The sequence below is a fragment of the Columba livia genome, chromosome 2, assembly GCF_036013475.1.
Source record: "Columba livia isolate bColLiv1 breed racing homer chromosome 2, bColLiv1.pat.W.v2, whole genome shotgun sequence".
Taxonomy (NCBI): Eukaryota; Metazoa; Chordata; class Aves; order Columbiformes; family Columbidae; genus Columba; species Columba livia.
Window position 1 is genome coordinate 5,981,800 of NC_088603.1, and position 23,545 is coordinate 6,005,344.

Here is a 23,545-nt window from a genome sequence, read left to right on the forward strand (position 1 = left end):
GTGGTTTGGTTTAAGCTACAAACAAACAAGGTTTATCCTCTGTCTGAATTGTCACCAGTGCTTGGGGGTAAACTGGGTTCTTGAGGATGCAGCTGAACTCCAGGACTGGATCAACTTGCCATCTCTTGAAGTCTCCCATCTCCCCCCAAAAAAGGGTACATGAGTATCAGACCGGTGCTAGGTTCTGTTATCACATTTTTAGCTGACTTAAAAACCTGGGGCAGACCATTTTCCTTGTATTTTGAGGGTACCTTTTGATAAGTTTTTCATTTATTTTCTGTGAATAGCACTTAAAATGTTACTAGCTATAAATCATACAAACACCGTTTAGTGTCCGTCTACTGAAGTTACAATTGGCGTTAAGTCCCTACTGTTTCTGCCTGATTGGAAGCAAGGAGGTGTTAATGCAAGAAACAAAATATGTAATAACCTTGTAATGTATTTTTGTTGGTTGAAGGAAAGATTTAATGACTTCCACTTCTTGTTGCTTTGTGTTTCTGCAGGGATGTGAAAGCAGGAAATATTCTTCTTGGAGAAGATGGCTCAGTGCAAATTGCAGGTAACTTTCCTGGTAGCTTTGAACAGACTTGAGGCATAACTGTGTATCCAAAGAGTTTAATGATCAAGAAGAAACTGGTGTAAAAACATTAACCTAAGCTCCTCAGAACAAACCCAACACCACCAAAAAATAAACACACTACAAAACAGCCCAGAGTTTATTACATCTGTTATCTTGAAATACCATTCTTTGGAATGGTTACTATCAGCATGGATAAATCCTTTGACTATTAAGTCCTCAGAATCAATAGATTAGATACAATTCTTGGCATAAGCTAGTAGATTTTCAAACCAGCGAGTTCACAGGCTTGGAAGCGACTGTGCAGACCTCACTGATTCATCATCGATGCGTCAGGTGGTTCTCAGAAGGATTGTGGTGAACAGCAGATGAATTCATCACCTTATATCTGATGGTAAAAGTCACTTGCAACTTTGCCTTAACCCAAGATCTGCTGGTCAAACTGCCCAGGTGGATGTTCCCCATTCCCCTTTAGTGGAACTGAGTGGCAGAGTTTAAGCTGAGTGCCCTAACCCAGCCCAAATTGGGGTGGCCCAAAAGCTTTATAAGCAGATTTGGAAGCAGCTGAGCTGCTGTGCCGAGGGCCGGGGCTGGGAACAGTGTTCGGACAGTTGTTTTAGCTGGTACACGTATGCCCGGAGTTGTCTGTTGTAGTAACCGCTGGCATGAGCTGCATCAGCACAGGTACGTTGAAAATGTGTAGATAAATTATATATCTGTAGAAGAGGGTGGTTTGGGTTTTTTTTGTGCCAATTGGACTCTTCTGATCTCTTATTTCATACATGTGAAGTCTGTAGGAGCTTTTCTTCCAGAAATCATTAATAATAATGATTATTCTGAAAGGCCAGATTTTTGGATGGTGCATTTAGAACCTGTGAGAGTTGTTCTTCCTCTTCTTCCCAGTGTGCTATTTTCCTACCCTTGATTCTTTAATCAACATAGATGCTCCTCTCCAGCTGTCCTGTTCCTCAGGACTTTTGTCTTTCCAGTCCTTGTTGCCACCTCTAGCTGGAAGGGCAGAGCTCGCATCTGGTCCTGACATCTTAACAAACATTCTTGTACATGTTTAACATGTTCAGTCCTATATTTAATTGGAAGTAGCCACATCTGTTTGTGATCAGGTCTCTTCATTAGTGCCACGTCCTGCTGATGGGTGCAGCGGTGGGACAAGCCGGTGTGCTGAGGGATATGGACTCCTTTGGTAGATTTATTTCTGGATTTGCGTCTTGGAATGAGAGGGGGAGGTTTGGCACGGGAGGAAATGGCCCCAAGTTGTGCCCAGAGGAGGTTTAGATTGGATATTAGGAAAAATTCCTTCCTGGAAAGTGTTGTCAGGCGTTGGAACAGGCTGCCCAGGGCAGTGGTGGAGTCACCATCCCTGGAGGGGTTTAATAGACATGGAGATGAGGTTCTTAGGGACACAAGTTAATGACAGAGTTGGGTTAACAGTTGGACTCAATGATCTTGAGGGTCTTCCAACCAAAAGGATTCTATGATTCTGTTTTCCACCAGGAAGCCGAACACATTGTGATGCACAGTTTTCTGTAGGTAGCTCTTCTCCCTCCGCAGAAGGCAGCAAGCCCTTTTACAGAAGGACTTAACACCTGAAATACAGGATTTGTGTTTAAAACCTCAAGTTGCCTTGCTTTCCCTTTTAAGTCCCCACTGCTCTTCATGCCTGCTGTTCCATTTGTAATGAAGTGTAAATAATTCATCCCATATGGCAGCTGATGGAAGGCAGGGTGCCAGGATTTGGGTGTTTTTTTAATTAAGGCTCACTGGTAATAGGTACCTGATCATGTATTTTTTTTGTTCTGCCATCCAGAGACCTGGACAGGCTGGAGAGTTGGGTGGGAAAAATGTAATGAAATATGGCAAAGGCAAGTGTAGAGTCTTGTATCTGGGCAGGAACAACCCCAGGTTCCAGTAAAAGTTGGGGAACAACCTGTTAGAGAGCAGTGTAGGGGAAAGGGACCTGGGGGTCCTGGGGACAGCAGGATGACCATGAGCCAGCACTGGGCCCTTGTGGCCAGGAAGGCCAGTGGTACCTGGGGTGGGTTAGAAGGGGGGTGGTCAGTAGGTCAGAGAGGTTCTCCTGCCCCTCTGCTCTGCCCTGGGGAGACCACACCTGGAATATTGCGCCCAGTTCTGGCCCCTCAATTCCAGCAGGACAGGGAACTGCTGGAGAGAGTCCAGCGCAGCCATCAAGATGCTGAAGGGAGTGGAGCATCTCCCGTGTGAGGAAAGGCTGAGGGAGCTGGGGCTCTGGAGCTGGACAAGAGGAGACTGAGGGGTGACCTCATTAATGTTTACAGATATATAAAGGGTGAGTGTCAGGAGGATGGAGCCAGGCTCTTCTCAGTGACAACCAATGATAGGACAAGGGGTAATGGGTTCAAACTGGAACACAGGAGGTTCCACTTAAATTTGAGAAGAAACTTCTTCTCAGTAAGGGTAACAGAACACTGGCCCAGGCTGCCCAGGGAGGTTGTGGAGTCTCCTTCTGTGCAGACATTCCAACCCGCCTGGACACCTTCCTGTGTAACCTCATCTGGGTGTTCCTGCTCCATGGGGGGATTGCACTGGATGAGCTTTCCAGGTCCCTTCCAGTCCCTGACATTCTGGGATTCTGTGAACAGTTGTGTATTTTAAGGGGTTTTCAGGATTTTGTCTTCCCCCATCCATCCCCCTGTGTCCTCCTGAGGATACTTTCTGGAGGCTCAAATGTATTTGTTAGATGATGTTCAGTGAAGAACGAAGCATGTCCCGATTTGGGGTTTTAATCCCAAGGTGCAGTACCAAATTTCTCAGGCCACGAGTGGGAAGATTTGCGGAAGCAGAACCTTCCACATCTGGCCACGCTGCTGAAGGACCCGGATTATTCCCCTTTTGTTTGAGAGTGCATCCAAGATCAGAGAAAGAACTCCGTGAAGGAGCCCCTCAGTGAGACCTCATCTGGGTGTTCCTGCTCCATGGGGGGATTGCACTGGATGAGCTTTCCAAGTCCCTTCCAATCCCTGACTTTCTGTGATTCTGTGAATAATTTTTAGTTGACAAATAGTTTGAAGGTTGACTAGTCTTATACAGATTTCAGAGGATTTATTTTGTCTTGTTACTTGTCCATATATGCCCTGGACTGAACTGTCTACCAGTGGTTTAGATGTGCAACATTTAAGTCGTGAAATCCACCTCTTTGCCCGTTCCGTGAAAGCAACATTGCAGAGTTCTCTCTTTACAAATTCTTGCTTTGAACATGCAAAAGCACCAAGTCTGTAACCTTTCATGGGACAGAACAGAGCAACTAAAACCAAGGGCAGCGAGTTCACCGCGGCGGCAGGAAGCACTTTGGTTTTTGCAAAGGCAGCTGATGACTTGAAAGAAATCAAAATAAATGAGTGACCCAACAGTAGGGAAGATCCTGACCTGGCTGTAACATGAGATTTTTCGGTTCTGTGGGAATTTCTGACACTTAGGCCTCCGTTCTTCCTGACCCTGGATGAAATAGCAAAATTCCTCATGAATTCTTTTGGGCAAATAAAACTCTGGAAGGAAACCAATCCCAAGAAAGTGAGATTTGTTTCAACGAGATCAAAGCACTTGCCTTTGACAATAGTATAAACGCATATTATGAATAATTCTGTTGAGTGCTTCAATTATCAGCTGGGTGACATCAGCATGTTCCCATGAAACAAATGTGTTTAAGTTTCACTGGAAAGTTACACCATGAGGAAAAAGAGGTTGATCAGCTGTGGAATGAAGCCTGAGGGTCAGAATGAATGGGGCACCTCCCTTGAAGGAGCTGGTTTGGTGTATGTAAAAAATGCAAATAATGTAGCAGGAAAGAATGACTTCAGTTCTTTTATAATGACTCCTTCCCCTTTTGCCATCCCTCTATCAAAACTGCCTCGTTTTGAAGGTCTTTTTCAGTGTTTGACCTTTGCAGCCTCTTGTTCTTGTGTGTTTCCTGCTGCTTGACACATTTCACGCTGCTTGTTTCAGAAGAAATGTAAATCCTAAAGGTAAGGAATGTAAATCTGGAACTGGAAATCCTTTTAAAAACAAAACAACACCAAAAAACCCAAAGCTTCTTTCAGATTTATTTACAAAAATATGCTTGACCCTGTAGTGGAGGAAACCTGAACTATTGCTCCACAACAGGTCAGTGATAAGACTTGGGCCACTCTCACTGTATAGAATTTATGGCAATAATTTTGCTGCAGGATTATACAGTTCTAACCAGTGAAAACTTAGTCTCTTTAATTCATTTGGGCTGTGCGGTTCTATCAAGGCTGAACAGAAAATGCAGCTTGAGGAAGGCGAGTCTGATGTTCCTGAGGTTGGTTGTAACTCAGAGTTGGTGGCTGTGACTTGAATGTGAAAACTGCTGGTAGGAGTCTGCGAGCTGCTGTGGGCACAGGTAAAGCTGTGGAGTACAAATCGGAGTTCGGAGGAATTTGCTTCAAGTAGGAATACTAAAAATTCCTCTCGTGGCCTGCAAAGATGCCCCACATCAACCTGCTCCCCAAATGCTGGGATTCACAGAATCCCAGAATGTCAGGGATTGGAAGGGACCTCGAAAGCTCATCCAGTGCAATCCCCCCATGGAGCAGGAACACCCAGATGAGGTTACACAGGAAGGTGTCCAGGCGGGTTGGAATGTCTGCAGAGAAGGAGACTCCACAACCTCCCTGGGCAGCCTGGTCCAGGCTCTGGCACCCTCACTGAGGAGAAGTTTCTTTTCAAATTTAGGTGGAACCTCTTGTGTTCCAGTTTGCACCCATTACCCCTTGTCCTATCTTTGGTTGTCACCGAGAAGAGCCTGGCTCCATCCTCCTGACATTCACCCTTTATATACCTCTAAACATTAATATGTCACCCCTCAGTCTCCTCTTGTCCAGCTCCAGAGCCCCAGCTCCCTCAGCCTTTCCTCACACGGGAGATGCTCCACTCCCTTCAGCATCTTTGTTGCCCTGCGCTGGACTCTCTCCAGCAGTTCCCTGTCCTGCTGGAACTGAGGGGCCACAACTGGACACAATATTCCAGGTGTGGTCTCCCCAGGGCAGAGCAGAGGGGCAGGAGAACCTCTCTGACCTACTGACCACCCCCTTCTAACCCACCCCAGGTACCATTGGCCTTCCTGGCCACAAGGGCCCAGTGCTGGCTCATGGTCATCCTGCTGTCCACCAGGACCCCCAGCTCCCTTTCCCCTACACTGCTCTCTAACAGGTCATTCCCCAACTTATACTGGAACCTGGGGTTGTTCCTGCCCAGACACAAGACTCCACACTTTCCCTTGTTAAATTTCATCAAATTTTTCCCTGCCCAACTCTCAGCCTGTCCAGGTCTCTGGATGGCAGCACAGCTTCCAGTGTCAGCCACTCCTTCCAGCTTCGTGTCATCAGCAAACTTGCTGATAGTACACTCTGTTCCCTCAATTCAGTAATTTTGCTCATGTCTTTTTACTCTATTTTTAACTGTGTAGCTCCTTTTGCTTTCAAAATATGCATTCACTAAATCAAGGCATAAAATCACCTTTAACAGATCAAGCTAACCAGTAAGACCTAAACCGGGACTGTTTGCTTCTATCTTAACATATTTTTTTCCCAAGGGCACTGGTTTGAGCTTGTGGCTTGGCACTGACTTTTTGGAGCCTGTTACAATTCAGAGAGTATCGCTTTCTCAGTTTGGAGTGTTCTCCTGCACATTGAATTCATCTTTCCTCTGGAGAGATCAGGACTCTTTCCCAGATACCATTGTTGTGGGCCGTGCTGATGGTGGTTGCAATGTAAATTGAGATAGCCGCGTTCTTTTGTGTTCCAGCCTCGCTGTGGCAGTTATTGTGTTTTTTAATTTAATCAGAGCATAAAACCTCTCTGCTCTGACATTTACTGGTTCCCTGGAGTCTCAAAGCCGCGTGGGTAAAAACTCTTTATCAACATAAACTGCATCGCCACTAATATTGCTGCATGAACCCCGAGACGACTTGTCACAGTAAGCAAGGCTTAATATTCTTTGGTTTATTTAACTCTGCTGGCCCTATAAATTGTTGTGAAATGAAATTAGTCTTGATAGGCTGGGAAGGGATGGGAGAGGTTGAGGGGAGCTCTCCCAGAGTACATGAGACTTGCTTGGTATGAACCATCTCCATCCATAGCACGACATGAGCATCCTGCTGAGACTGGTCTAAATCTTTTCTTCTTCCCCTGATTTTATCCGTTTGGATATTAATAATATCACCCAAGCTGCTGTGATTGAATGTGAAGAAGCAAGGGCCTACCCAAGGCTGAGAGGCACATGTCCCTCCACCTGTGGGGTTTTTTCTCTTGTAAGAACAGTAACATGAATATCTTCAGGTTTTAAAACCGGTCGGCGTTGTTAACGCGTGCTGTGAGTGGCGCTCGCCGGGTCCCGGGCTGCTCCCCTTGCCAAGTGCTTGAAGTAGATTTGAGATCTCACAAAGTCGTTCAGGACTTGCTAATTGATACCGGGCAAATTGCCCAACCCCTCTCGCTTTATCTATTTATAAAATGGGGATAGTTAAGGCCAGGCAAAAACTTGTGTAACTGAATTTGTGTAACTTTCCACAAATCCATGCCAGCTTGTCACCGGTTCGCTGTGTTCCTGAGTGCTCTTAATTCATTGTACTAAAATAGCACTCTACATAAACATTGAGCTGTGATGCGGGCGCGCTCATTCTCCCACTTTCCCATAGGAAACTCTTAACTTTTGGAGATTAAATTGCTTTAAAAAGGGGCAAGACGCACATCTATAATGAGAGGAGCACCGAATGCACGACTGACTCAAGCTTGTATCGTGGGCATGTCTGAACTTCTCCCTTTAAAAAGATAGGCAAACCCAATTTTCACTATGGTTGGTGGAGAGTTTTGGTGCCTCTCCTGCAGCAGCTCAATGTGAAGTAACTTGCTGCTCTTGTCTCTTGTAATATCTGCGTTTCCTAAAGAGATGTTGCTCTGTTGGGTTGTTGAAACAGCTTGTGAAATTCTCCGAGGGCGGTTGCTGCACACGGCCTGGCCTTTGGCGTCCTGAAGTTACTTTGTGCATCTCTATTAACGTGCTGTTGGGGTTTGGGTTTAGCTGTGATCTTTGTTTACTCAGCAGAGGGATTTCATCCATCTTTTATGTGCATTGACTTTATTGTGGAAAGGCTAAACTTGTGATGCTGTTGTGAAGCTGCTGTTCTGCATATTAATTGATTAGAAATATGTGACTGTAGAGATCTAATGGGAGATCTAAATGAGAATTTGGTAGAGCAACTGCCTATTTGTAGCTCCAGTACTACTGAATAGCCATATAGTCTTTCAAGGAAAGAAGTTTTTGATCTTTATTCTTCACTCAAGTTCCTTTTCTCTGGTGTCTCCCACTGCCTTCCCAGCACAGAATTGCTGTTTAGCACCAGGTTCCTCCTTTTCTTGCCAGACTTTATTAATCTTCAGTGCTCTAAAAGCTGGGAGGTTTGCAGAAATACACCAAGTACAGCTACAAATATTTCTGATGGTGAACATGTGAAGAAGGAAGGTGACCAGTGAGGAATGTATCTAGTGCTGTCTTCTGAAATACCTTTATTTGTGCTCGAGGGGGAATAATATATCAGCTACCCAAGTTTAAAAACAACTCCAAAAGGTCTCATGTCAAGATGGGTTTATTAGAATGATAGAACCATTCCAATTGGAAGAGATTCTCAAGATCATTGTGTCCAACTGTTAACCCAACAGTGGCACTAAACCATGTCCCTAAGAACCTCATCTGTGCATCATTTAAAGCCCTCCAGGGATGGTGACTCCACCACTGCCCTGGGCAGCCTGTTCCAATGCCTGACAACCCTTCCCATGAAGAATTTTTTCCTAATAACCAATCTAAACCTCCCCTGGTGCAATTTGAGGCCATTTCCCCTTGTCCTATCACTTGTTACTTGGGAGAAGAGACCAACCCCCTCCATGCTCCAAGCTCCTTTCAGGCAGTTCAGAGATCAGAAGGTCTCCCCTCAGCTCCTGTTCTCCAGCTGAACCCCCAGGTCCCTCAGCCGCTCCCATCACACTTGTGCTCCAGCCCCTCACCAGCTCCGTTCCCTTCTCTCAACTCGCTCCAGCACCTTAAGGTCTTGCTTGTCTTGAGGGGCCCAAAACTGACCCCAGGATTTGAGGTCTGGCCTCCCCAGTGCCCAGTCCAGGGGTGTTCTGTGCTCCTGCCCCTCTGAAGTTGGGAACTGCTGCTTTAGACTCTGATCCAAACCCACCAGACTATGTAGGAGCCTCTTTGATATCAGTGGCCTTTGAAATGGCCAAGGAGAGATGATTTTCCATGTCTGACCTCAAGATCTGGATTAAACCATCTAATTATGATACTGTAGAAATTTCTCTTCCTGATGTACCGAGCTGTGATGGTGCCTGATGCCATGTGGTCCTGCCCCAGCGTTCTTGTGTTGGCGAGTTGTTTAGGTCTTTTTCTGGAACCCAGAATAGTAAGAGAAGATTTTCCTTTCAGCTTTTGTGTTTCTTGAGTGGCCAGAGTGGTTTTCAAATTGGGCAACCTTAGCAGCAGGAATTGTTGCCTAACACCGAGCTTTTTCAAACACTTCATTCTGCAACTTCATTGCCACTGTAGCGTATTATGTAGGCGATGTGGTTTGCAACACATGATGTTTCTACTGAAAAGGATGAAATTGTTTAGTGCAAAACCTGCATCAGCAGGATTATTTCCATTCTGGATTGTTTTTGCTGTGGTACGAGCATCTGGAGATTTTCTAACAGGTCTTTGCTTTATATCACTGAAACAGGTCCAGCGGATCAATCTTTACTACATTGCTTCAGAAAGATGGTTTAAAACCAGTGATCCTACCACTTGCATCCAGACATCCTGCAGACTTTTATTGGCCAGCAGACTGCTGGAAATCTGGAGGTTTTGGGCTCTTTTAGAATATCTGACGGTCGCTGGCTTGCCAGCAGTGGTGGTTACTGGTATGGCAACCCAGGACTGAGCATTTCCAGTTCCTCCCTGGTTCTGGTGATCGATGTGGCGCTTTCCAGCCAATACCAAGTACAAACTCGCAAACAAGAGTACAAATGTGAACCCTTGTGAGCTTTTGTATCTCTTGAATTTCATGAGGTTTCCCATTTTCTAGAGTTAATTTGCAATAACCTGGTTCTGTTTTAGCCTTTCTGAGGGTAGTTAACAGTGGTGGAGAGAATGGGATGCGGCTTGTACCCACAGCTCAGAAATAAGAATTGAGCCCTAACTTGTGGTCGGGATCTTATTTTATTGCTTTATAGATATTTCTTGAGAGCAGGCACATTCTTATCTTAATAGTTGGGACTTGGATGAAGTTAATAAGATGACATTTGAGAAGATGGTTTGAGTCTTCCCTTCCAGCAGAGCAGCTCAGGCTGGTTCCGCCTGTTTTATCCCACTTGAAATGAGGCAAATTGATCGGGAAAACATTGAATAAATCAACTATGTAACAGAATACAGTTTAATTCTGTTTTAAGCTTTCCAACTAGAATTTATAAACTTGTATTTGAGATGCTGTGTAAAGGACTTGTGTATTTACTGCGGGAATGCGTTCACTTGGAACGGCATTTCCTTTACCCTCCAAATGGCTGCATGGAAACTTGAGGTAAGATAATATACACAAGTTCAAATACAGCACATCACAAGAAAATGCTGATGGCACTTGGACAAGTTTCTATTAGTGTCCTCTTATTTAAAAGAACTTCTAATTGCTCTTGTGTTTAGAACAATAGATGATACAAGATGTCCTGTAACGAGCAGTAAAGCGCAAGTAATTTTACTCTGAACTTTTTAGGAAGGTCGTTCTGTTTTCTGAGAAAAGCAGGGATGGTGGAAGATCTCAAAGCAAAATCCCTGTTGCAAAAAGTGGCTTTCCAGAAAAATACAGATTATAGTGCTAACGGGAATAGTGATCCATCTAAACGTGCTAAAATTTCAAGGTTAGTGGGGAAAATACGATGCTGCTGGGAACAGGATAGAGAACAGGACAGTGCATCTGGAAGAAGCTATTTGCTAGTGCTTGTTTTAGCCCTGGCATTCCAATACAACTTTCTTTAGCGTCACCTTTCAGTTATCCATGTCCAGTATTGTAGTGGGCACAGAGTTCCTGTCCTTGGACAACTCTGACCTAAGCGAGCTGGAAGTTCTCACCACAGTGTTCTTGGAGTGATTATTCCAGTGGTATTTCTCAAATATTGAAAGAGTGAGGAGGGGCTCATTGCGCTGCTGGTGTGATGTAGAGGAAGCTTGGGGTGTCCCCACATGCTTGGAAATCATACAGGGGGATTTTTGTTACGGTGGATTCCTCAGTTTGGATAACATCGTTAAGTTACTCCATGGCTCCTCTGATAAGTCTTTTGCTTTTACACTTAACTATGTCAGCTGAGTTTCAGGAATTTCCAAACCGGTTGTGGTCAATGTTTTGGTTTTATGTGAAATAGCCCTCGAATGTCAGAGATTTATCTTCCAAGCCTGTCACCAATCTCAAAACCAGAATTTGATGTTTTGGTTGCTTGGATGGTCGGATGTGTGAATAAAATGGAATTATGGAGAATGACCCATTGCAGGTCTATAATTCTGCAATACGAAAGCAGTGTAGTTTGATGCAAATTGGGAAGAAATAGTTTGATGTTCATAGTTTCCCTGTCACCTGATTTATTTTTTTTCTCCAAGGAAAGTCTGCCATATTTTCTTGAACAACCTGGTTGCCCAATCTTTTGTGATGTTCTTCTCAGAACACACCATAACCCATTGCTATCCCGCTGCTGTTCATAGATCCTGTTTTCCATGTTGTTCTTAATTGCATAAACCATCTCTCTTATGTCTGAAAGCATAGTTTTTATGTGAAGGAATTATTTGCTTGAAGTAATACAATTACCATGGAGCACATGGGGCATCCTTGAGCATCCTTCATCCCCTGGAAGATGTTTCGGGTGGGGGTGACGCTGTGCAGAGCGTGAATCCCTCTCTGTAAAGCTGCTCCTTGGTTTGGTAACACTGCTGTGTGTCGGGAACCGCTCCAAGCTCTGTTAAAGCACTGAGCATCTCAGTGATGGAAGATTACTGAGCAAAGCGTATTCTGGGAATAAAACATCAGGAATAAGGGGCTGGTACCTCCAGGATGCAGTTAGGACAGCAAAGTGTTAGGAAGTCACTTTTTATGTGCCTGGCTTTCTTGTTGCAGATATTAACAGGGCGCTAATTGAAGTTCATTTATGGCTTGTTATGTGTATAGATAAAGCTCTGGCTGTCAGCGGCAGGTCTGCTGGGGCTGTAATGTGACCAGTGGGCTGTGATGGAGAGTGGAATTTTCCTCTGTGCCGGCCAGCGCTGAGAGCTCTGGTAATTGAATGCTGAACTCCAGACCATTCGTTTACCAGCACTCTTAGCGAACTGTTGATCATTCTTCATTCATTAGGAAACTCCTCATGCGTAACTGCTTAATAGATGGTTGGGAATACGAGGGGAAAGGCGGGGGGACAAGCCTTCAGTTTGCTCAGGATATGTTCTTAATAAATATCTCTTTGTTTTCTTTTCAGACTTCGGTGTCAGTGCATTTCTGGCCACTGGTGGTGACATTACCAGAAATAAAGTCAGGAAAACTTTTGTGGGCACACCTTGTTGGATGGCACCAGAAGTGATGGAGCAGGTGAATTGTTTTTGCCACTGTCCTCGGAGCTGATCTGCACCTGGGATTCCCTGTTATCAGGAATGGCTGTATTTATTTCAAACTAGATAATAATTTGGCATCCTATAATGCTGTTTAAAACCACAGGATTGTCTTTGATTTGCCCTTTGTGGTCAGGCTTATATTGGGAAGTATTCAAGTGTTCAGTAGGTTTTTGCTGATTTCCCTCCTCTTCAGGCTCCTACCAAAGGTGAGAATGAGACAGCTCAGCTGTTGCATAAGGAAGATTAACCTGCCCCTCCTTCTTGCCTAAAAGTGAGGTAGAATATAAATAGTTTCACACGTGGTAGATGTGCACATATACAGCTCCATAGTGTGCTCATCTGCATTTGCAAATATAAGAATTGAGAGTATCGCAACACGTCAGAGTGGGGAGTTATTATGATCCCAACGAGGCATTTTGCAGCAGCCGTCTTTAGCATGGAAGTTCAGCACCACAAGCATTTTGAAAACTGTCTCTCATCACCTTAAACTGTTTGACAGAGGCCTGAGCTCAGGGTTTGACATGAGGAAGACATTGTTTTATTAAAATAAACCTACCTTGGTTTTTTGCCTTGCTGTTTTGAAATTTAGGATGAGACTGCCTCAAATATAAAATGAAAAACAGCAGTGGTAAAACTTGAATGCTTTTTTTTTTTCCTATATCTAAAACTTTCTGAGGAACCGAGATCATTTCGAAGTAGTTTAAATATATTATTGATGAAGGGCTTTTTATTATTTGGCCTTTTGAGTGGCTCCCATGGTGGCTTTGAGAGGCTGGTGCGCTCCTGCAAACTCCTGGAGTACCAATCTAACACTGTAGGGTACAAGACACCTTCCCCAAGTCAGGACTAGTCTTTGTGAACTTCTGAACTGCTCCATTGCCATATACCCTGGATCTTTTGATTTAAAAATTAAAAAAAGAGTATTAGTGTTTCCAAAACTAGAAGATGGTTCACAGAAATGACAGAATGTCAGGGATTGGAAGGGACCTCAAAAGCTCATCCAGTGCAGTCCCCCCATGGAGCAGGAACACCCAGATGAGGTTACACAGGAAGGTGTCCAGGCGGGTTGGAATGTCTGCAGAGAAGGAGACTCCACAACCTCCCTGGGCAGCCTGGGCCAGGCTCTGCCACCCTCACCATGAAGAAGTTTCTTCTCAGATTTAAGTGGAACCTTTTGTGTTCCAGTTTGAATCCATTACCCCTTGTCCTATCACTGGTTGTCACCAAGAAGAGCCTGGCTCCATCCTCCTGACACTCACCCTTTATATATCTGTAAACATTAATGAGGTCACCCCTCAGTCTCCTCTTGTCCAGCTCCAGAGCCCCAGCTCCCTCAGCCTTTCCTCACACGGGAGATGCTCCACTCCCTTCAGCATCTTTGTTGCCCTGCGCTGGACTCTCTCCAGCAGTTCCCTGTCCTGCTGGAACTGAGGGGCCACAACTGGACACAAGATTCCAGGTGTGGTCTCCCCAGGGCAGAGCAGAGGGGCAGGAGAACCTCTCTGACCTACTGACCACCCCCTTCTAACCCACCCCAGGTACCATTGGCCTTCCTGGCCACAAGGGCTCAGTGCTGGCTCATGGTCATCCTGCTGTCCCCAGGACCCCCAGGTCCCTTTCCCCTACACTGCTCTCTAATAGGTCATTCCCCAACTTTTACTGGAACCTGGGGTTGTTCCTGCCTAGATGTAAGACTCTACACAAAGGTTGTTCCCTTTTCTGTCCCTTGTGTCCTTTTCTGGGGCGCAGGACTCATTGAGCTGACCAGGACTTAATGATGCAGCTCCAGGCCACAGGACAACAGGGGGAGTGAAAAAAAGGTCTTAAGGAAGGTGCTAAAAGGGGAAATGAATTTTTTAGTGACAGACAGGAGGCTCTTGGTGCAACAGTTGTGTTTCTGAAAGAGACTTTCTAGGGTGTCCAACACTTGCGCAAGGGCTGTGCGCATCTGACTTGGTGCAAATATGAGGCGAGGCTGGATTTTTGGATGCTGATGTGAAATCCTTCGGTGTCCACGTACATCCCTGTGCTGGCTTCCAGCAGGTGTCACTCTGGGCCGCTAAATCCAGCCCAGGAGAAAGGACGCAGGGCTTGCTGTAGGTTAGACTTGTACATGCAGATATTATCGACCCAGCTCCATCTGGTTTGCTTTCAGCATCGTTAAGTTCCTTTAGCATGTAACTACGTGATAGCTTGGCATTGTCTTTTAATGTGTTCGCTTGATGGATTTATGGCAAAGAAAAGCTGATGTGCTGCTCTAGAGGGCTCTGAAGTTACACTTTTCGTTTGCAAGCAGGATTATATGAGAAAATTAGAAAAACTCCCCTAAACAGTTAAGACCCCAGTGGGGAATGGGAAACTGGACAGTGTATTGATGTGCTGCAAGATTAACTGAAATATAAAGCTAAAGAATGTCCCAAAGTTATTATCAAAACCTAAAAATTGGGAGGAGGGGGGGAAGAACCCAAACCCTTACACCATATTTTTCCTGCGCTGCCTTCTTTTAAATTATATCTGGGCTTTAGGTAAATGACTCAAAATGTGTTCCTAGTCGTGGTGTCCATAAACCGCGGTGCTTCAAGAAGCTTCTTAGACCTTTAAGGCTCATGAAAACCTGCAGAGCTGATGTAATTAGTGCAAGATATAAACTGCTGTTGCTATCATAAAATTCAGTTCAACTCTAGTACTATGCAACAAATAGTACAAGAAGGTTTTTTGTTTGTTCACCAAAATTCAAGATCACCTTAAAGGTAGTTTGGGAAACATTTTTGGCTTCCTCACAATGAGTATCTTTCTGAAGCTCGCTAGGTTAGCTGAACACAATAGCCCTATTAGCTTTGCTCTGATTCAATAGTCATTTTTCCATAGTCTAGTGAGAAGAAATACAAACCATTCCTTTGATTTTTGTAGCCGCTGTTGAAATTAGTACATAATGTCTCTCCCCTGCAGCAGAGAAAGCAAGTGCCAAAATATTACCTAATGATAGTGAGGAAGTAACCGCTTTGGCGTATGAAATATTTTTTCCTGTGCATGAAAGGAAGCAAACGCTATAAATTTTCCTCAACAAGCCTGTGTTTAATGTCAAGCGCAGAAGCCACTATTAATTAGTGGATGGAAATATTAATCTGAAGACAGGAACCAGGGGCTTTTTACTGAGCTGGTGTGGACCAGAGTTTCAGGATTGAGCATGTTTGCAGTCAGATTGATTAAGCGGTTGAGTAAAAGTGTAGTGAGGCATATGTCCCGAGGGTATAACCGTCCATTTATTAAATAGGAGAGTTTCATTAGGCCGTTTAATGACTCTCTGTGTCTTTGTGTAGAAGTTGGAGCCTGGGTTAACCCAATGCCCCTTTGTTTCACACGTGGAGAGGTTTATGGCAGAGCAGTCACTGTTGTACAGTCCGCAACCGTCATATTTATCAGATTATGATTTCTAAAACACCTCTTTGAAGGTATGAGGAGCTGAGTGAAGTGTCCTCTCCAACTCTTTAACACTGTAGCGCTGGTCTTTCTGAATACGAGAGGGAAGGGAGAAAGGACGTGTAATACGCTATAAAAAGGGATTGTAGCATAGGCTACTAGGGGGCACACGCTAAGATCCTCTCATGTTTTTCAGGTCAGAGGATACGATTTCAAGGCAGACATCTGGAGCTTTGGGATCACCGCTATCGAACTGGCCACAGGGGCAGCTCCTTACCATAAATACCCACCGATGAAGGTGAGCAGCTCTCCAGATACTTGTGCAAGATAAAGGATCAGTGTGTTCTGTGGGTGTTTCCAAGAATTTGGCCAGCGTGCTTCCTTGGAGAGTTTGTTCTCTCTGCTTGCACTTGTGCATCATGATGTTCTTGGGTTTGTCTGAAGTCACCTTTTAAAAATATATCACTTAATAATTGGTATTATCTGAAATTGCACAGTTCTTACTTAGATCCTGGGTCTCGCCAGGGTCACCGGATTTGAGGGAAGTGCTGTGTTTTTATCCTGGAATGTCTGAAGGCAGCAGATGTTTTTAGGGCTATAAATAGTGATTCAGAACCTGTTATCTGGTGTCCAGTGATGCTCGGATGGCAAACCATTCCTTTACCTGCACTGATAATCCTTCTTGATACCTCTCCTGTTACCAGTTATCCAAAAGAATGTCTTATTTTGTTTAATGCCAACATAGTGCTGTCGATCACTGAAGCAGTAGAAAGTACCACATTAGTATGAAATGGTGTGGTGTCAGCAACATTAACATTTCATTGAAATTGTGGTGGAGAAATTGTTCTTGTTTTAACACTGATGCTTCAAAATCTTTTTAAAGTATCTTGAACTTTAGAACACCTTATAGTTTGGCCAACTTTCCTTATTTCCTGACTCTTGAACTAGGAGCTACTTCCAACATGCTGCTCTGTCAGAGAGTCTGTGTGCTAAAGTTGATGGAGTCAACCCCATCAGTTGAGGTCTGAAGCATCTAGTCCTACAGAGCTTTGGGATCTTCCTCCTTAGCCCCTTTGAGATCTGATGGGACATTGTCCTGGTCTGAAAAATTTTCAGTCCCTTCTGCACTTCCCATCCTCTTCTATTCCTGGGATGCTCCCTCAGATCAAACAGGAGGGGATGGAGAACCTGTTCAAACCTTTATGGTGAGACTAGTTACTTGGGATATGAGACCTATAGGTGCCAAGTCCCTCAGTTTTGGGCATATCATGGAGCAAGTTTTCCTTTTCTGAGTCTTTTACCTGCCGGAGTGCTGGGTGAGGTGGGTGTCACCTCTTCAGGACTGGGCTGTGTCCTCTCTCACCCTGCGATTACAACAGCGTATGGGCATCACAGAATCACTTCAGTTGGAAGAGATCCTCAAGGTCAGTGAGTCCAACTGTTACCTAACTCTAGCACTAAACCATGTCCCTCAGAACCTCATCTCTGTATCTTTTAAACCCCTCCAGGGATGGTGATTCCACCACATCCCTGGGCAGCCTCCTCCAGTGCCTTTCTATGAAGATTTTTCTTCCTAATATCCAATCTAAACGTCCACAACTTGAGGCCGTTTCCTCTCATCCTGTTACTTGCTCATTACAACAGGCACATCCATGTATCACTTTAAATACCAGGATTTTGCACGGGTTTAACTCTCGTAGAACAGAATCAATTTTAAGATCTGTCACCTCTGTGCAGGGACTGTTGAATAGCTGGTTTAGAAATGCCACTAAAGTTGGTATAATACTATATCAGTGGCTGTGGCAGAGCAGCGAGTTGTTCAGGGAAATGTGCAGCTGATTTAATTGTTGCTGTTTTCACTGAGGTTTCGTTCTGTGCTGTGTTTATCTGGTAGCATTTTGCAGTAGCTCCTGCAAGCAGTACTTCCATTCATTGTGTTTGGAATGCATGTGCTTTAGCTTTGAATACAATGATGCCCTATTTAGTATCACGTGTTTTCGTATAGTAGATAAAACTATGAGTTTTTGATTCTCTCAGGTATGGGTTCCCATTGTGCAGCTTGCAAGAGGACTCCTGTGTTTTATTTATTCAATGTAACTGCATTTCCATGCAGATGAATTTTGTTATGCAGCAAAATGCCCCATGCATTAAGTGACCCTCCGAGGAGAAAGGGAAAAAAGCAGGGAATTCTGTCAGGGACTGTATAATTTTAGGTAGATTGATGGGCTCTTGCTGCCCTAAGCAATCGAGCTCTTGAAAGCTATTTAAATGCGCTGTGTGCTGCTTCCTTTTCTAAAAATAGATCTTCGTCTGTATGTAGGTGACAAGTGAAAATGGAAATGAGTAATTTTCTTCCTTCAGAATATGAGTGATGTGAAGGAAATAATCAGTTTGGCTTGATGGGTGCTTGTATGAGAAATGTCTTCACCCACTGTCACATTGGTACATGGAAGCGAACCCTGGTATTTTTTTTATGTTGCCCTTCTACCTTTACATTAATTTGATTTCTAGGTAAGAAATACCTGCAGGGAGATCTAAACAGAGCCTTTGAATCAAAGCCTTGCACAACTGCTTGTCTCAGGAAGGCTGGGAGAAGTTCTGTTCCATTTACACCTTTAATCACACCAGACAGACTTGAAAGCAAATCCCAACCTCTTGTTTGGCCCCAGGGTTGCACCGTGGGCCAGGAGGCGCGATGGAAAACAGGAGCATACATGGTTGGGTATAAATTTACCTGGCTTCCCATGGGAAGGAGGTGGATGTAACTCAAGGTCCTGTGTGAGTCTGGAACCTCTCAGCTGACAGTCAGAATTTGCAGAGGTGTAGAAGTTTTAAAGATGATTTTCTATTAAATTAGTGAGTGTGGGAAGCAGAAGGAAGAGGAGAGATGCTGTGACTGTCTTGAGGAGGTGGTCAGTGAGTTTTTGCTGTCTGGTGAATGTGAGGAGATGGGCAAAGCTGTAAGAAACTTCACTCTAAGCTCAGGCCACTCTCAGAGAACCGTTGTGATGAAACAGTCCTTGTTGACTCAGATACTTCATGAAAATGCTTGTCTAAAATACAGCATTCCCAAGATTGGTCTCTAACAAAGACCAAGAAAAATCTCATTGCCAATAGACGTAATTCTTTCAGGTTTTAATGCTGACGCTACAGAATGATCCTCCATCTTTGGAAACTGGTGTGCAAGATAAGGAGATGCTGAAGAAGTATGGGAAGTCATTTAGGAAGATGATTTCATCGTGCCTACAGAAAGACCCTGAGAAAAGGTAAGAACACCAAAATAAATTAAAAATCAATTAAAACCAAACAACAACAGGAAAACCTAAAACAAACCCACAAAGCTCATTGTATTCCATGTATTTTCAAGCTGGTAGGCTCTCTGCCCTTCCAGCCTCTCGGTCACAATGAACACAGCAATCTCGCTGTGTGGCAGCAAGTTCTCTTGGCTGTCCTTATTTTTAAGGATAAATGGCATTGTGCCCGGCCATTTGGGTTAATGAGGGTGCGTCCCAGTCCCCCCCTTGCCACCTCCAGCAGGTGACTGCAGTTCATGTTTTGTTCCCTGACAAAACCGCTCTGTGTTTATCAATCAGAAAAGTACATGTTGGGCAATATGTGTTTATTTGTGACGGTTCATAAATAAGCATTTAAAATACGCCAGAGCAAAGAAGGCTTTCAGTGTAGTTTTGACATGCTTAATTATAAGCAATATTTGGTTTGGGAGGGGAAATAAGGAAAAACACTGGCAAATTCTACCGGTGTGTTTTCATCAATACAGATTGCTTAAGTGACCTGACGACACTTTTAGTCTTCCTTGTAATAGTAACTTGACTACTCACTCAGTGGTATTAGAAATACCACTGAGGGGGTGGTGTGTATGTTGACGTTCTCAGGATATCATTATATTATATTATGGAATCGTTCAAAGCTGCGTGAGGGTCTGTCTGCGGCAGCTTAAAACCCAGAGCCTGTCACGCAGGAGAGCTCAGAAGTGTTTCTGTGAAGGGCAGTCATTGCATTTGTCAGATTTAGTGAAGCTCTTTGAAGGAGTGTTCATCCTGCATTAAAAATAGTGTTCCTTCAAATGCAAAGGTAAAGAAGCATTCCCACAGGTCATTTTTTATACCTCTTAGTTTTCTTTTTTTCTCCTCTATAAGCAAACTTATTACAGAATCATAGACTGCTTGGGGTTTGAAGGGACCTCTGGAGATCATCCAGTCCAAACCACCTGCTCAAGCAGGGTCACCAGAGCAGATCACACAGGAAGGTGTCCAGGTGGGTTTGAATGTCTCCAGAGAAGGAGACTCCACAGCCTCTCTGGGCAGCCTGGGCCAGGCTCTGGCACCTCAAAGGAAAGAAGTTTCTCCTCATATTCAGATGGAACCTCCTGTGTTTCAGTCTGTGCCCGTTGTCCCTCATCCTGTCATTGGGCACCACTGAACAGAGTCTGGTCCATCCTCTGACACCCACCCTGAGATATTTATAAACACTGATGAGATCCCCTCTCAGCTTCTCTTCTCCAGCTGAACAGCCCCAGCTCTCTGTCTCTACTCGTAAGAAAGATGCTCCAGACCTTTCATCATCTTTGTAGCCTCCGCTGGACTCTCTCTAGTAATTCCTTGTCCTTCTTAAGGTGGGGAGCCCAGAACTGGCCACAGAACTGCAGATGTGGCCTCACCATGGCAGAGCAGAGGGGGAGGAACAACCTCCCTCGATCTGCTGGTCACACTCTACTTAATGCACCCCAGGTACCATTGGCCTTCTGGGCCACAAGGGCACATTGTTGACTCATGGTCAGCCTTCCAATTCTGGAAAGGAAAGAGTCCCTTCATAAAATAATAATAATAAAGACGATTTTCAGTTTCCTTTTGTGATTAATCCAGGAAGAAACGCTCCTCAGGCATCAGGAGATGGGATCTCTTCTAACGAGCTTTACACTTGAGATGCTTGTTGAAACCAGCAGAGTGCTTGATAAATGCTGATAGCAGGGTTGTTGTTGTGTGTTTGTTTTTTTCCCAGCACGATGTCTTTTTTTCCTTTCTCCCTTATCCCTGCAGGTTAGTGTGTGTGCTGATCAGAATTAAACGTAATCACTTTGAATCATTCTCCTCTCAACCACCACCAACAGCCACCATCATCATCCTGCTGCGGGAGCGGGAGCCCGGCCCCTAATGAACAACTCACACAATCCGATGTATTTATGCACATTATATGGATTCTTTAAGAGGAGAATTCAGTGCAATTGCTTTTTAATTATTTATGGGGCTCCCTTGCTATAAGTTGGATTTTTTTTGTGTGTAGTAGCATAATTTGAGATGAAATAAACCCTGTGATAAATGGCCTTTGCACGTCCTTAATTAAACTCTGTTACTATATAAGTGGAGTTTGCAGTGTGGGAAATGCTGTCAGCTGGTAGTTTCTCATGTACATCTGAGTCTTCAAAGCTCCTTCTAAACTGACAAAGGAATATCTTCTACTTTTTAGTATTTATCCTAAAGCCTCACTTAAAGGGGAAAATATCTTGTTCCTTTTCTGTTAGACAACGATTGATCATTCCATCTGTGTTTATTGGGATTAATTACACATAGATAATGAAGTGGCTGTGAAATAGCTGTGTTTCTTGCACATGGAGAGCACTGCGCTCCTGTAGGTGATGAGCTCTTGTTTCGATGTTGAGCAAATTGTTTCCACAATTCTATCAGACTGAGTCCAAGGCTCAAGTTCAACGTCAAAATGGGGGCAATGCCCCCCCCAGCTTATTCACCGCCTTTGATCAGAATACACAGTGTATTTAAAAACTGCTGGTGTGAAAATTACTTGGAATACCTTGATTTTTAGGGGAATTGTGCAGGAGAAACCGATACCCTTATGAGATGGTGTTGCAACAACCTGTAAGACGCTGTTGTGGTGAAAGGGAGTGTTTATAATTGTGTTTTTGTTCTACATCTGTTTTTATTGACAGACCGACAGCAGCAGAACTCTTAAGACACAAATTTTTCACGAAAGCAAAGGTAAGAAAACCCTTCCTAAATGGATCTGTGGAGAGAGGGAGCTTGTCAGAAGGATGATGGGCTTGGTGACAGCTTTACTGGCGTGGACGTGGGCTGTTTTGCTTAGGCCTGGCCTAACTGAGCGGGCTGAATGGGTCATTGTGAACGAACAGAGTTAAAACCTCTCTTCTGGACCTCCTCCTGTGCGCTGCTATTAAGGGCAATTCTCTAGCAATTCTTGAGCATTTAAATGTCTTTCAGTGGCTTTAGGGGCTTTTTTCTGCTCTTGTAACGGTGCCGTTCTGGCTGCGCGTCTGACTGTAAAGGTCTCTGTGGCAGTAAATGTGACTTATATTTTAGTAAACTCTATAATCAGTCTGTATGCGAAGCGGTGAATGAAGCCCACTGTGCAGAGGCTGCCTAAAACTGTTTCACCTTGTGTCGCCTTATGAAAAATGAAGATCTTGTGGTACAAAATAGGAAGAAACTCCCATTTCTAGCCTGGAAGTGAACTGCCAGTGAGCATTTATGTAATTACTGCCTGGAGATTAACACATATACAATGTGCCAGGTCTTGTCAGGGGGAGACAGACAGAAATAATGCAGGGGATAAATTTTATTTTCATGGGAATGGGAAATGTTTCTGCTTGCTTATTTTTTTTTTCTGTGGCATGTTTGTGATTGAAATACATGGGTTTTATAACAGAACACAGATTAAACTGTCAACAAGATATCTGATACCTGGGATAGCACAGCAGCATCACCAATTAATCAAAGGAGATTTCAGCTCCCAGATTAAGAAGCTTAAATGTAATTGGCCACATCTGGATATCTGTATGGAGCTGGATGTCCTACTAAAGTTGACAGATCTAACAGGTGCCACCAAGGTATTCTAGAGAGTGATCCAGTTTATGAAATGCAGGACTTTGCTTTAGGGCAAGTTTAATTGATGCGTGGGTGCTTGACAGTGTTAACTGGGTTTTCATTGTCCGTAATGGGATTTTAGGCAACTGAATAGTCCTCATCTGTCCACCGGTGTGGCCACTTGGTGTCCAAAGTGATAAGATGGTTTACGCATTGCTGACCTTTCTCCGTTTGGTTATACGAGTTTCTGGTTCATGTTGTACTTCATTGTGTGTAAAATCTCCTTCATGCTTTCATTAAGCTGCCACAGAGTAACATATTAGCATATGTGGTGATAGAAAATTAACGTTGTAAATGAGGCAATACCTAACCCGGCACCCAAAGTGAAAATGTGTGTCGCTTAACGCTCAGTGTTAAATTACTTCTATACATCAGCCAAACTGACAGCTGTAACTTGAGGACAGAAGAATCCAATTTCTGTACGTCTATACTGACCTGTATATAAAAAATACAGCCTATGCTATGCAATTATATGTGTTGATAATGCCGAGAGCCACTCATCAGGAGACAACAGCGTTTGTCTTGAGGTTTTCCATCCTACCTGCAGGAAACCATCACGGGGGAGTTCTGGAAGCACTTAAAGGGTACAGATGATGGGAATATCCAGCGTTTTGGTGGGAAATATCCAGTGCCAGGGTGGTTGCTTGGACTGCATCCCCCACAGCCAGCGGTTGGGCTCCGTACTCAAGTGGTTGGAAAGTTGTACACCCAGCAGCCAACATGTTAACCAGTCCAGAATAGCTTGCTGAAGAGGGAATTTAATACAGTAAAGCATCACAGCTGTTTCCCAATATTTAATCTGTTGTGATCACCACAAGGGGTGATGGTTTTAAACTAAAGGAGGGGAGATTCAGGCCAGACATGAGGAAGAAATTTTGGACACTGAGGGTGGTGAGAGCCTGGCCCAGGTTGCCCAGAGAGGTGGTGGATGCCCCAT

At 44.2% G+C, this 23,545-nt stretch overlaps 1 protein-coding gene across 2 annotated transcripts in view; it reads left to right on the top strand.

Moving 5' to 3' along the window:
- OXSR1 (oxidative stress responsive kinase 1) overlaps window positions 1-23,545 on the top strand; it is a 102,663-nt gene that overhangs the window by 61,862 nt on the left and 17,256 nt on the right. For both annotated transcript variants that reach the window (XM_065050363.1, XM_065050362.1), the window contains exons 5-9: window positions 504-559; window positions 12,142-12,251; window positions 15,891-15,992; window positions 18,827-18,960; window positions 21,657-21,705. In XM_065050363.1, the coding sequence (XP_064906435.1) occupies window positions 504-559; window positions 12,142-12,251; window positions 15,891-15,992; window positions 18,827-18,960; window positions 21,657-21,705 (451 nt within the window). The remainder of the gene's footprint in view (window positions 1-503; window positions 560-12,141; window positions 12,252-15,890; window positions 15,993-18,826; window positions 18,961-21,656; window positions 21,706-23,545) is intronic.